General features: G+C 39.4%; 1 protein-coding gene across 1 annotated transcript in view; it reads left to right on the forward strand.

Moving 5' to 3' along the window:
* ATXN10 (ataxin 10) overlaps positions 1–14,926 on the forward strand; it is a gene marked incomplete at its 5' end in the record, with an annotated part of 112,648 nt that overhangs the window by 49,209 nt on the left and 48,513 nt on the right. The window contains 2 exons of the mRNA XM_082485901.1: positions 4,656–4,821; positions 11,124–11,232. Of these exons, the coding sequence (XP_082342027.1) occupies positions 4,656–4,821; positions 11,124–11,232 (275 nt within the window). The remainder of the gene's footprint in view (positions 1–4,655; positions 4,822–11,123; positions 11,233–14,926) is intronic.

A 14,926-nucleotide genomic window follows, 5' to 3' on the forward strand; every position in this document is an offset into this window, starting at 1 on the left:
TATGCTCTATCATACACATTAAATACACTTACTTTAAAATGTATTTACTGAAACAAAATTAACTATGCTGAGAAAGTTTGCAAATACATATGTTAGTGGTGACTCTTAAAGTTGGCAGTTGCGTTAGATAACCAAAGTGTATGCAGTTGCATAACCGCAGTTATTTGCACTATTCACAGTATTCGCACTATGCAAAATATTTCCTGTAATTGAAATCTAGTGCATTTGTGATACAGTGGCCATAGTGCATGCCATGAAATAGTTCTTGTTGTAGAAGTGGATCTGGAATCTGAATTTTCAATTAGAAGACAAATTCCTGACTTCTGGACAACTTTCTCTTTCATTTCCAAACAAATTTAAGCACACTGGTGTTGCATGTCTGGGTTTGCAAATGGCCTGAAATTAATACTTTGATAATATGATCACCTTTTTTAATGATATTCTGGCTTTGAAAAGTGTATGATGATGTGAAAATGCCTGCTGTTTCTCTGCACGTGATTATTGCAGAAACATATAGCTACAGTATTGAGCCAAAAGATTGTAGATTCTTGAATTCTTTGCCAGATTTGAGATTTCCGTGCACGTGTGTTCAAGTATTTGACAGAAGTATTTAGAAAAAGCCTTCTATGCTTGATTCCAAGTTAGCCTTCAGCATGGGCAATATAAGTTAATGCCTTGATAGTCCTAATTACATTGTAAAATCTTCAAAATGAGTACATCTGTGTTGTGCCTTTTAAGACTCATAGAATCGTCTAGGTTGGAAGGGACCTTTAAGATCATCAAGTCCAACTATTAACCTAGCACTACCAAAACCACCACTAAACCATGTTCCTAAGCACCACATCTACCCATCTTTTAAATACCTCCAGGGATGGTGATTTCACCACTTCCCTGGGCAGCCGGTTCAAATGTTAGATAACCCTTTTGGTGAAGAAATTTTTCCTGATATCCAACCCAAACCTCCCCTGGCATAACTCGAGGCCATTTCCTCTTCTCCTATGGCTTGTTACTTGGGAGAAGAGACTGACCCCCACCTCGCTACAGCCTCCTTTCAGGTAGTTGTAGAGAGTGATAAGGTCTCCCCTCAGCCTCCTTTTCTCCAGACTGAACAACCCCAGTTCCCTCAGCTGCTCCTCATAAGACTTGTTCTCCAGACCTCTCACCAGCTTTGTTGCCCTTCTCTGGGCTCGCTCCAGCACCTCAGTGTCTTTCTTGTAGTGAGGGGCACAAAACTGAACAGAATATTTGAGGTGTGGCCTTCCCAGTGCTGAGTACAGTGGGACAGTTGCTTCCCTAGTCCTGCTGGCCACACTGTTCCTGATACAGGCCAGGATGTTGTTGGCCTTCTTGGCCACCTGGGCACACTGCTGTCTCATATTCAGCTAGCTGTCCACCAACACCCCCAGGTCCTTTTCTGCCAGGCAGCTTTCCAGCCACTCTTCCCCAAGCCTGTAGCACTGCATGGGGTTGTTGTGACACAAGTGGAGGACTAAGCATTTGGCCTTGTTGAACGTCATACCATTGGCCTCGGCCCATTGATCCAGTCTGTCCAGATCGTGCTTGCTTTAATTAACAGCAACAAAAATGCAACTGAATAGCTTCAGGTGATTTTAAGATGTTCAACTACTTGCATCTTTAGTTTTGATTTTTGTGTTATTTCATGTGAAGTGTTCTCAGTGAATGATATAGCAGTCAATTGCATTACCAGCTGGGAAATGGTCACTCAAGTAGTGTAAGCTGCACCGCTTTTCGCTTATGTTCAGCTACGGGGCTGCTAATGTCAGTGTTGTGGTGGGTTTATGTTCTTGGTAATGCTCACAGATGCAGAATAGCTGAAGGTAGCGTTGGACTATAGTCCTTCACAAACTTACCAATTTTCATTTTATAGAATGCTTACAATTATTGTTCGAAGATGAAAGAAGTTAAAATTTAGAGGAAGGACCTAATTTGTCGCATAGAATCATTGCTGTCAGTGAAGTGTTTCAGGAAAGAGAAGTCCCAGTGTCAGAGAAGGAATGTCCCGAGTGTCTGGCACTTGCTAAGAGGTTGTACACCAAGCACGCTTGATACAAAAATTGTTCAGCAATAATAAAGTTGAGTCCTTAGCAGGACTTCACTTTATTTTGTAATACTGAGCTTCCAGATTTAAATTGCCCTTTAATGCTGTGGTTTATTTGCAGACTATGGGAGAGAGCAATGTGTTTTACTGATGACTGCAAATACTTTATAGTAGTTGTTCTAAGTTCTTGCCAATTTGGTCAGCTTCAGGAAGAACTGGTTTAAATTTGGCTAGGGGAAAAAAAGGCAAGAGATTGACAACGAGTTTTCCTAAGTGAGGCCTAAAGAAAAGGAAGATGATGCTCACAGCATGATCATTTCCAAATAGAAATACAATCATAAATATAATATACAAAATTATATTTTAGATATTGAACTGAGTGTTACAAAAATTCATTATGAGACATGCTAAAACTGGTACTAACAGTTGTCATATCTTTTGTACTTAGCTGTAGGCAAACAAGTAGGAACAAACTCTGTCATTTGAATGGCTAAACAGTTGTGAGGTCATTTGAAAGAAATGAGCAAATTGCATTGTGTAGGGGAACTAACTTGGAAAAATTCGGGTGAGTCTTGGAAGAAAACTGAGAGAAACAATAGAAGAAAGGAATGCGAGGAAACTTGCACCAGAACAAAAAGCGTTGCTCTCAGGAAATTGTTGGCTGAATGGCAAGACTTGCTTGAAATTCAGGGGAAAGATGGGCATGTACTGAATCACTGTGCCTGGAAAACAAGTCAGGAAAATACTTTTCACATGAATGCCTAAAGAGAACAGAAAATCTTAAAAGAAATCACATACAGGTGGTGTTTTAATGTTGCTCCTATTTCTCTGGAGGAATTATGGTTGTCTAAAAGGCACTCGATGACGTTGCAAGAGGTAAAGTAATGCAATAAACTTCCTATTTGCAACAATTTCATCTCAGTAATACAGTTTATGGAAGTATGTGGTGAGCCTCCAATTTCTTTACAGAAGTATTGCTTGTCACTTTTAAACGTGTATTATTTGGATGATTGGTGCAACAGTAGCTGACTGGAATTCTGTTACACAGGAGATAATAATTTATTGGAATGATTCCTGTAATAATAAATTCTGTGAGCAGCCTGTTTTCTTAGCCGAGCATATGCTTGAAAGGCTCTAAGCTTGGTAAAAACTGGCATGTGAAATCTAGCCCTGTCTTGGGATGAATGGCACGTCCCTGCATTTGATTTTTTTATAGGATGCCAAATCTGAAAGCCTTTGTTTCGTTAGGGGTGTTGGGTAACAGGACACTGGCGATTTGTAGATGGGCAAGTGTGTGGTACCCAGCTGTAACCTGCAGAACAAAACAGAACCACTGTTCTGTGTTGGTGCTCCATCATATACGTAAGTGAAGCCTGTGAGAGAGGTTACCAGTGTTTGACAGCCTTCTGTCTGGAGTCCACCCTTTCCCAAATATGTTGAGTGCATTTCTGTGCTACCATGTTGAAAAAGCTTTTTGTCCTCATTCAGATAATTGTTTAATGCAGCTGTGTTAATGACATCAAGGGGTGACTTTAGTAAGAACTGAGTAGCTGTTATGTGATTAATAGAGGTGGGTTGTTAGAGGTTAATAAAGCAGTGACCGTGCTTTTTCCACAGAAAAAGACTTTTCCCCTAGTGACAACCTGCTTGGTAAATTTAAAAAGCATTTGAAGCAATCCACATGTTTAAATGTCAGTCCGTCCATCTGAATTGCAAATATTTTAGTGAAAGAAAACCCTGAGCCTGCTCTTGCATTCATTCAATAAATAGCACTCTTTCAGGTTGAGAGAATTACAGTGGGACTTTGCTAACCCATGTGCTCCTCTATGCTGGATTTGTACAGGGAAGCTTCCACAAAATACTCCGTTTGTCATAATAGCATAAAGGGATATCGGAAATAAAATGACATTAAAGCTGTTAAAATAAATGACCCAAGTACATTTTATAGAGGAGCTTCGTTATGTATCCACTTACTTGCTCATTTAATACACTGAGTAACTCTTACTAGGTGTATGAGTAATTAACTTGGATTTACTGTAGTCCGTCTTGTGGCAATTATAAAACAGCTGTAAAGAACCGAGTGTGCATATCAATTTTTAATTCCCCTGGTTCTGCTCTGAATTGGTTTGGGGCTGAGGAGGAGAATTAATGAAGGAATGCATGCAAGGCAAGGGCTGTGAAAAGCTGGTATTTTCAAACGGAAGCTGTCAAGTAGTCTGTGTTTATTTTGCTGAACTTAACAACAGCTTTTAAGAGCTGTTTTGGTGGAAATTTTAGACATACGGAGTATGCAGTCACAGTAATGTTGTGTTAAGACATAAAAATTAGAAATTGAAATAGACTTGAGAAAAATATTGACTTGACTGTCTGGCCAGATTGTATTAATTGAATGATGAATTAAATGAACAGTTTGCAGAAATAATCCAGCAAACAGGAATTGATTGCCAGTGTTCATAAGACTTCTTAATTTTCAAAAGTCATCTCTGTTACTAGCATGCTAATTGTTTGTATCATTTTAACAACTGTATCAGCTTATTGTACTGATAATTCTATATGGTTTAGTGAATTTGAGTAATAAGTTGTTTTCTGATTCTAGAGTTACTTTGTTAGAGCTGATGATGGTGAAAGTAAGTGAGAAGAACCCAGTTAACAGTGAAGAAATGAACGTGTTCATGAGACATGCTGACTTCCTTGCAGGCTGTTTCCAAGAGAAATGTGAAGCTGTGCTCAAGTTAACTTCTGCAGCAGATGCAGAAGATGAGGTATGACTTACAAAAAACATTATAGTACTAGAATCTGAAGGGGTAAATCTTCATTGCCACTATTATCTAGGTGGCACTTGTGTACATTCCCAGCTTACTTTACATTGGGAAAGCAGTGGTAGAGTTCGCAGTAGAATCTGTAAGACAGCAGCCCAATTTTGCTTGTAATTTGAGGATGACAAAAAAAATGGTATTTTGAGATAGAAATAAATCTACAACCCCTTAAAATTGGGGTAAAAATAGAGTAAATTATTTTTTTTTCTAGCAGTACTGAAGTAAGTAAATCTTGGGTGGTTTGTTTTTTTGTTTTTTTTTTTGTTTGTTTGTTTGTTTGTTGGTTTTGTTTTTTTTTAAAAACTTACATAACTGATGATAACTTGGTAATTAATACATCATTAACGTCCCAAATAGTAGTCCTCTGAAAATGCATTTGGCTATTTGTAAGGCAGGTGTTCCTGATCCGTTTGGGACCTAGAACATCAAGTTCTGATCGTGGAGAGCTGTGGGGGGGGTGTGACTGGCTCAGTGCAAGGGAGCTGTCTGAAATGTATAGTGATCCTTTTGGCAAGCAAGGGCTTTCATTACGGACTCTTCCTCATTTCCCAATGATTTGGGGCTCTCTGGTGGACCTTGCATGGCGCTGACAAGGCAGCACTCCTGGGGACAGCTAGCGTCCACAGCATCAAGTTGCAGAGCTTGCTGGGCTCTTAGTGGCAGTCGGCTCCTGTCTCCAGAGCACCCAGACGCTTGCCCCAACTCCAGTCCACTTGGAAGAAATCTGTTATTGCTTCAGACTTAATGAACTAGTTCTGTTGAGGATGGCCACAATGAAGTCCCTTTGCAAGCTAAATAGGAAGGCTTTTATGGGTCACAGATGGTTTGTGGGTTGCACTTTGGGAACCTCTGATGCAGAGCTGAGTCCTGGATGGCCTTATTTTATTTCCTCCTTATGAAGTATCCAAGAGTTGCTGGCTACTTGCCACACCATATAGTGCAGTAAGGTGGTTTAGGCCATCTAAGGGTAGAGGTCTTTTCAAATAATACAGTGTTCTATTTTTCCTCTTACTCTCAACAAGCTGCTTGAAGATCTAACAAAGCCTTTGGGAATACAGAAAACAACTTGCACCATAACTTGCAGTGATGTTATTTTTGCTGTTAGGTCATTGTATTGTGAGCAGGCAGTGCCAGGTCACACTGGTCTCAGTTCTTGGTCCCTCTCATATAGCTAAAGTTTGAATGTTTCAGCTGATTTTATTTAAGACAAGCCAGAAAACTAAAAGCCTGAGAATATGCTTTAGTCAAACATAGAGTTAGTTAGTCAGCCACCAATTCTCACTGATTAATCATGCTTAGTTTCAGAAGTGTAATTATTGTATTTTCTTAATAAGATATTTAAAAAAAGTCACATCTAGCTTCTGTCTTGCCAAATTACCACAGTGGTATGTTGAAATTGTGTTACCCAATATACATGTAGTTGGAAGCATTTTATTGTTAAAACGAAATTAACCTGTAATAGTTTCATTTGTAGACACTCTTGAGGACAGCTGTCATAACTAATTTACTATCAAAGGGAAAAATACTGATCTTTAAATGCTTTCATATGATAATGTTACACAGTGTTGTACTTGCCAATTTGTTTGTTTGTTTAAATGGGCACAAGAACTTTAAACGTATGTTGAGAGGTGTTATGAAAAGATTAAAAATCACTTTATGAGGGATGATTGTCGGATGCATTAAAAAAAACCCAAAACATCCACATAGCAATCTCTTCTTACCTGTCCAAGAAGCACGGCTTCCCCCCACTGCCCCAACTGCTTAGTTTAAGTTATGTTGGAAAACTTAGTTGACTACTTCAGTAAAGGTATCAGCTTGGGAGTAAGAGAAAATATACTGAGACACAGACAATTCCATCTCCCCCCAGTCCCTATTCCCCTTCCTCATTACATTGCTCTCTTTTTTTTTTTTTCTTTTCTTTTCCCCTTCCTCCCTTCCCCCCTCCTCCCCCCTTTTCTTTTTTTCTGTGTCCTGTGTGGTTACTTTCCAAGTATTCTGTGGTTTCAGTTCTTGGAAAAAAAACATTTGTTTGCACCTAGCAGAAGGAGGTCTCTGTCCAACTTGAAGGTGCTGGGACAGCAGTATTGAGAATATTACTATATAACTTGCCCTGCTTGACACTGACTTTATCCTTCTCTAACATAAACACGATGTAAGATAAGTTGAGTATCACTTATTTGGTGGGAAATGTGGATCGTTTAATGAGCACAATATATAAGTCATAATAGCTGCATAAATGGAGAGCAATGGCAAGAATAGTTTTTTAAAAGAGTGTGTGTATGTTTATTCATAACATATGCTTGCCGTGGGAAAAGAGAAATTCCAGCTTAAATTCATAGAACTGTTGCTTTTCTTACTAGAAATGATCAAAAATTGCCCCAATTTCTCCTCAATTTGATATATATTTTAGTTTTTGCGTAAGAGTTGTCTGTCCTTAACTGAAAAAAATGCAGTTGTGCATGTACAGTCTGTCATTAAAAATGCTTTAAGCAACATTTGTGATATTCAACTAAACTCTGCCTGGGCTTTTCTGTGGCCCTGAAGCCAAGTGCCTTGGTCAGGCTATGTCTGTGCTAGTAAGCTGTCTTAGCCTCCAAAACTGCATGGCCACATTTGAAAACTGCCTTTTGGGAACAGTCCTTGAACTGGCCCAACTCCTAAAATGTTGTCTGGATGTCCTATCCACTGTTTAATTTATTATATGTAGACATTGCCTTTTTTCTCTAAGGAAATTCAGGTCTTGTAGCTTCTATCTCAAACCAATGAAAAGCTAATCATATGCTTCTGCAGTGCTTAAACCAATGTTTAAAATAGCTTTTCCATTGTAAGCCTGAATTCAGCATCAGTTTGCTTTCACTAACTTTCAACTGTACTTGCAAAATAAAACCTTTCCCTGGATTTTAAGTTCTTATTTTATCTGTTTATAAGGAACACCTTTTCTGAATCTCTCTTGAAGTATATTTATTTAAAAACTCTTCAATTATTTCTGTAATTACTTTTCAGATTATATCCACATCAAGATGGCTGTCAGATTTAAAAATATTTTGGGGTTTGAACAGCATCTTGTTGCTGAATTTAAAAAGGAAGTATTTTGATTTATTCTGGCTTTCTTTTGTACAGGTGGAGGATGAAAAAAAAATAAAAATGGAAGGTTGAGGGGGGGAGAACCCAACCAGAGATGCTTAAACAGTTTTTTGAAAATACCAAGTTTCCAACGTAGATAAGAATTTGAGGGTTCTTTTGTGCTTTCTATATAATCTCTTCCTCTTCTCAAATCTAGGTGGAACAGTTGCTGAACTGAGCCAGATGTTAGGATAAGAGAAATGGAGAGATGGTAGTGTAAAACCCTGTGAAGAAATATGTAGAGGATAGTGAAGAAAGACATTTAAAAAAAAAAAAAAAAGGCAGGGGGTGGAAAAGGATAAGGCTGAGAAAGGAAAAGCCACACCTCATACTGTCTGCTGCTACAGAGCTTGCATTATGTATGTAGGTCATGGAGTACACATGGAGTACACATAGGCAGCAAGGGCCGTTGTACCTTATTGGTGTGATTTATAGTTGTCTACTGATACTTGTTTGCTCTACAGTTGTAAAGCACGTAAACTTTTCTTGTGAGGAGGTAAGCGTATGACCTGAAGAAGCTTTTGGTTAAGATACTGTCTTGTAACAATGCAAAATAGCTTAAAAATTTTAAATAACTGATTACTGTCTCTTAAATCTTACTGTCTCTGTCTCTACCTGGACTTTTGCAAAGCATTTGACACTATCCCGCACAAAATCCTTGTCTCTAAATTGGAGAGACAGGGATTTGATGGATGGACCACTCAGTGGATAAGGAATTCGCTAGATGGCCACACTCAAAGACTTGCAGTCAACGGCTCCATGTCCAAGTGGCAACCAGTGACGAGTGGCATTCCTCAGGGGTTGGTTCTGGGCCCGGTGCTGTTTAACATCTTTGTCAGCAACATGGACAGTGGGATTGAGTGCACCCTAAGCAAGTTTGCTGACACCACCAAGCTGTGTGGTGCGGTTGGATGCGCTGAAGGGAAGGGATGCCATCCCAAGAGACCTTGACAGGCTTGAGAGGTGGGCTTGTGCAAACCTCATTAAGTTCAACACAGCCAAGTGCAAGGTCCTGCGCATGGGTCAGGGCAATCCCAAGCACAAATATAGGCTGGGCAGAGAATGAACTGAGAGCAGCCCTGAGGGAAAGGACTTGGGGGTGTTAGTTGATGAGAAGCTCAACATGAGCCCGCAATGCATACTCGCAGCCCAGAAAGCCAACTGAATCCTGGGCTGCATCAAAAGAAGTGTGGCCAGCAGGTCGAGGGAAGTCATTCTGCCCCTCTACTCCACTCTCATGAGAGCCCACCTGGAGTACTGCGTCTAGCTCTAGAGCCCTCCAACATAAGACGGACATGGAACTGTTGGAGCAGGTCCAGAGGAGGGTTGTGAAGATGATCAGAGGGATGGAGCACCTCTTCTATGAGGACAGACAGAGAGTTGGGGTTGTTCGGCCCAGAGAAGTGAAGGCTCCAGGGAGACCTTCTACCAGCCTTCTAGTACCTAAAGGGGGCCTACAAGAAAGATGGGGAGGGACTCTTTATCAGGGAGTGTTACGATAGGACTAGGGGTAATGGTTTTAAACTGAAACAGGGTAGATTTAGATTAGATATTGGGAAGAAACAGAATGAGGGGTAATGGTTTTAAACTGAAACAGGGTAGATTTAGATTAGATATTGGGAAGAAACAGAATGAGGGGTAATGGTTTTAAACTGAAACAGGGTAGATTTAGATTAGATATTGGGAAGAAACAGAATGAGGGGTAATGGTTTTAAACTGAAACAGGGTAGATTTAGATTAGATATTGGGAAGAAACAGAATGAGGGGTAATGGTTTTAAACCAAAACAGGGTAGATTTAGATTAGATATTGGAAAGAAATAGGTTGCCATGGGGAGTTGTGGATGCCCCATCCCTGGAGGCGTCTAAGGCCAGGTTGGATGGGGCTTTGAGCAACCTGGTCTAGTGGGAGGTGTCTCTGCACGTGGCAAGGAGGGGTGGAACTAGGTGATCTTTAAGGTACTTTCCAACCCAAACTATTCTATGATTCTATGAAATGCAGTTGGGATATTCTTACTTTATAACAGGACAATGACCAATGTATTCAGAGGCTGGGTTTGTGCTGCTGAAAGCAATTTATTGAATAACTTAGGGCAAGACCTGCACCTGCCTATGCTTGTGTGAGGGGAAAAAAAATGAAAACAGCTTTAGGACCTGGAGCCTATACTGATTTATTTTCTTCAAGGAGCATAGGTAGGAGCAAAACATGGATATAATCGTAGTACTGAATTACTGAACACTATTGTTGATTATTTCAATTATGTTATACTGATTACATGGATTCAAAAATATTATACTGTTAGTAAGTAAAAGTCTCTTTGTCTTGGACCAGACAAGGCAGGAATAGTTACTATGACCTATGTCTGAGCCTTTTCAAGGCTCCTTGCAGTTTATGTACCACACCTTGTGTGGAATCATCTTGCAGTCACAGTCTGGTTCTTGAGAAATATGTGGTGTTCCAAATTATGCCATACACTCCTAAGGTAAATTCTGTAAGTGCTGGATTGCCATTAGAAACACGCATCAACATAGCCTGTGAGAAAAAATAGTTCTCTGGCTGAATAAATAATATGCAAATAAAGTTGTGTGTCTCATACCTAACCAAAATGCTGTATCTATGATCCCAATCCTATTTACCCAAGAATAATGTAAATTCTCGCAGCCAAAGTTCATTTGACCACAGAACTTTACAGAATTCCTGCGGATAACAAATTGGTGTCTTACAGTCGGTGTTTGCGTCTTTAAAGTGGGACGCTCCTACTGAATAAACTCAAAGAAAACATTTATACAGAAATAATTTTCTCAGCTAGTAATTTTCTGCATTTCTGCTTTTGGAAGCTACTGTGTTTTTGTTAAAATTTTATCCCTTATGGCTCTGTTTTGGTTTCCCCGTGATTTTTCAGGGCACGTATAACACTGACTGTAGAAAAGAAATTATTGCAGTGTAATACATTATTGTTGTTGTAGAAAGATGTCTTCATTTTATATAAATTTATTCTTGGCAATTTAGAAGACCTGCAAAGAACCGGAGGTGCTGAGAGGTCCTGTCCTCCATTTAGATTGTCAATTTTACGTTCTAATGCTATCCTTTATAAGCCGTTTTCAGAAATGTAATTCTTGTTTATAGGAAGCACTGGTTACAATTCGTCTTCTTGATGTTCTTTGTGAAATGACATCAAACAACGGACAGCTAGAACATCTACAGGCTTTGCCTGGTTTGCTTGAAACAGCCATAGGTGAGTAAGAAGCCACAAGGTTTATTAACTGTTGGCTTGCAAATCATGATGCTCTGTGAATGAAAACATGTTTTTCACAACTGGTGGTAATTATGATTCTGACCTTTTAATAAAATAAGTAAATAGGAGATTGAGTTAATCTACATCTTCAAATATTTGATTTGTTCCTGGAATTTTTCTGCTCCTCCACTGGCTCTGTTGGCTCCTATTACCCAACAGAGCCTTGATTCAACTGTCAGCAATGTGCTATTTATACAGTAAGAGTTGTGCAAAGGACAGCTGCTTCCTATGTTCTTCCACTGGTGGAATGTGTGTGGAAGAATTGCCTCAAGAAGTAGAAAAAGGACTTTTCCATGCCTGTTGCTTTCTGTTTCTTAAATACCTGAAAACTTGAAACAAAGTATAGTTTAAATGTTATTAACCAAATTCAGGGACTTTTAAAGGTCAGTTCAAAAGAAGCTTTTTTCTGCTAAGAAACAACAAGGGGAGCGATCGTTCTGCTGTGCTGGTAATGTCCCATCTCAAATACTGTGTTGAGTTTTGGGCCCCTCACTACAAGACAGACATTGAGGTGCTGGAGTGAGTCCAGAGATGGGCAACGAAGCTGGTGAGGAGTCTGGAGAACGAGTCTTATGAGGAGCAGCTGAGGGTACTGCAGTTGTTTAGCCTGGAGAAGAGGAGGCTGAGGGGAGACCTTATCGCTCTACAACTACCTGAAAGGAGATTGTAGAGAGGTGGGGGTTGACCTCTTCTTACTCGTAACAAACAATAGGACAAGAAGAAACAGCCTCAAGTTATTCCAGGGGAGGTTTAGATTGGATGTTATGAAGAAGTTCTTCACAGAACGGGTTGTTAAGCATTGGAACAGGCTGCCCAGGGAGGTGGTGGAGTCGCCATCCCTGGAGGTATTTAAAAGACATGTAGACATGGTTTTAGGGCCATGGTTTAGTGGTGCTTTTGTCAGTATTAGGTTAATAGTTGGACTTGATCTTAAAGGTCTCTTCCAACCTAGACGATTGTATGATTCTAACAAGAGAAGGGCTGTACACAACGAAAATTAAGCCAGGATGGTCCAGAGAGACCCTATGTGCTTGAGGAGGATGTATACTTATACTGACTTGTGCCTTCCTAAATCTTAGCACTTTCTGAGACAACGGATGTATGCTGCTGTTTTCTGAGAAAATTGTAAAATTTTATGGATTTTAAAGAGAAATATGTAATATTTTGGCTAAAACATCAGAATGAAAAAGGCTGAAACAGCTGTTAACTGTGACTGATATTTGGGGGGGGGGGGGGGGGGGGGAGAACAAACCAAAAAAAACCCAAACAAATAAGCAAACAAAAAACAAACAAACAAAAAAAACATACCCAACCAAACCTCTCTTTCTGTGTTTTTGATGACAGGTTCATAGTTTTATTGCTTACAGTCAGATGACTAACTAGATGTATTTTCTGCATATATGCATGTGTGTTTTGAGGAAACTCAAAAGGTATGCGTTGTATCATCTGAATGCTTCTCTAAGTCTTTCAACTGAAATGAGAATTTCAAGGAGCTACAGGTCCCTTAAGTTTAGAAGCCGGTAGGCCAGTTCTCCTTTCTCTACCTGTGCATGGACTGACTTTTCTCTGCAGCTGTCTCCAGGCTAATGAAACAGGTGCAGGCTAGAACATTGCTAGCATGTGCATCTTATGTATTTCCCACATGCCCTCTGCCAACAGGAATTGGATCAACTCATGTAGTTTCTCTTTAAGACTACCTTTTGGCTACATGAGTCCTTTAAATCCTCAATTAGCCGACAGAGTGAACAACTCTATTGATGGGTTATATCACCTTCAGTATTTAGTTCTGAAGACCAGAAGAATAAGGATAGATAGTGCAAAAGATTTTGGTCTAATCATTCTTTTGATGAGGCAGTTCTCTTCAGTTTATATCATGAGAAATTTCCCATTGGAAATTACTAAAAGATTGATTGAAAGATCTGAAAAATATCTGAATGATCTTTTAAGTACCAAATAAGGAGTGTGTTTTGCTATTTTCAGTTATTATTGGATCAAGGTAGACAGTAATACTGCAGTGTTAGTAATATCTTTAGCACTGCGAACAGTTCGATCGCACAGTGTTTGGGGAACATCACCAGGGAGGTCTTTTGGATTGAGGGACTTTTTGGAAGAGTTGCTCTTTGAGATAATGAGAGAAAGGCAGACCGAGGTGTACTTTGCTTGAGAGCCTGGGTGACATCCCAGGAGCAGTTGCTGTGTTGTGTCAATGTGCAGTGTTTGAGAGGGGCACTGTTCTCTCTGGGTTAGCTTCATGCATGGGAAATGGCTGCTTTTCTTTCACCTTTTCCTGTAGCTCTCTTTCCAGGTAGGCGCATTGCTCATTGCATTTTTGTCTGCACTGTAATAAAATTTTGAAGAGTTTTGTTAACTTTTTGTGCGAGTCTCTTGTTTTGTTTTATTTTTTGGTTTTAATCCTTTTGTTCAGGAGTCCTTTTTAAGGACAGGGAGAAGGTTAGGGAAGACCATGGAATTCTCTCTTATGTGTTTGTGTGTGGGAAAATACTATAAGGCAAGGAAGCACACAAAGTGAATGCCATGAGAAAGATGAGAGACGCTGCCAATTTTTGAGTTACAAAAGCAAACAAATTTTTATGAAAGAGATTGTGTTAAAAGCTTTCTTATGATGACATTTTTAGGGGCAATCAGGAGATTGATTGTTTTTTCCTAGTTCGAAATATGAAAAAATATAAGTGGTAGCTGTCATACAGGAGGCCATATTATAGCTTCATATTAAAAAAAAAAAAAAAAAAAAAACCAACAAAAAAAAAAACAACAAAAAAAACAACAAAAACCCACTACCAAAAATGTAGTTACATCTTTATCAGCAGAGTTGTTTTTCTTCTCCCGTATCAGCCACCTGTGAGTGAAACTATAATACAAGGACCTATGAAGTATCCTCTAATTTAAATCTGGGAAACCTAGTGCCCATTCCACTGTAGATTTTGTCAGATCTGGAGCAGAAAGAGCATAGGGCTCCCTGTACTATAACCTGGTTTTGCTACGTCTTTATTTTTCTAATGTAAGTTGCATGAAGCATCTTGGGTACAATGGCATGCCAGGTCATTTATCAGTATTGCAGGTTGCTTAGAGGAGAAATACTAGCTTAATTTTTAAATACAGGCACAGCCTTTAGTGAATTGGCTTCTCAGCTGTATAGACTGTCAGGTGTTCACATGATTTCAACTTTTCTTCTGGGTGTGGTCTCTTTGTGGAATGTTGTTTTTACTGATTTCAGTTTCCCTTCTCCCTGATTTCTCTCTGGAGCATTGTAGAAAAAAATCCTAGTTGCTGTAAACTTGCTGTAAACTAGCATTTACTATACGGGAGCATTAGTGTTTCTCAGTTGACAAGATTATGGCTCTGAAGGATTTGTAAAGATGTGTCAAGGTGCTAAATGTATTTGAAATCTTTTCTCATACTGCAGAGCTAGGAACAGACTGGAGAAGAGAGAAAAAAGTAATTCTCTAATTAGTATGTGTTGCTGTGACAAATTTGAACTAAAGAAAGTTTTCTAAAAAAAACTTGGGTTTAGAAATATATTTACAGTGCCAGAATCATCAACAGCCTACAAATTCTCACTCTTCAAGTACAGACCAATTGCACCAGCCTTCAGACTTCAAGTCTGAACTGTTAG

Source organism: Vanellus vanellus (genome assembly GCF_965231255.1).
Source record: "Vanellus vanellus genome assembly, chromosome: 1".
Lineage (NCBI taxonomy): Eukaryota > Metazoa > Chordata > Aves > Charadriiformes > Charadriidae > Vanellus > Vanellus vanellus.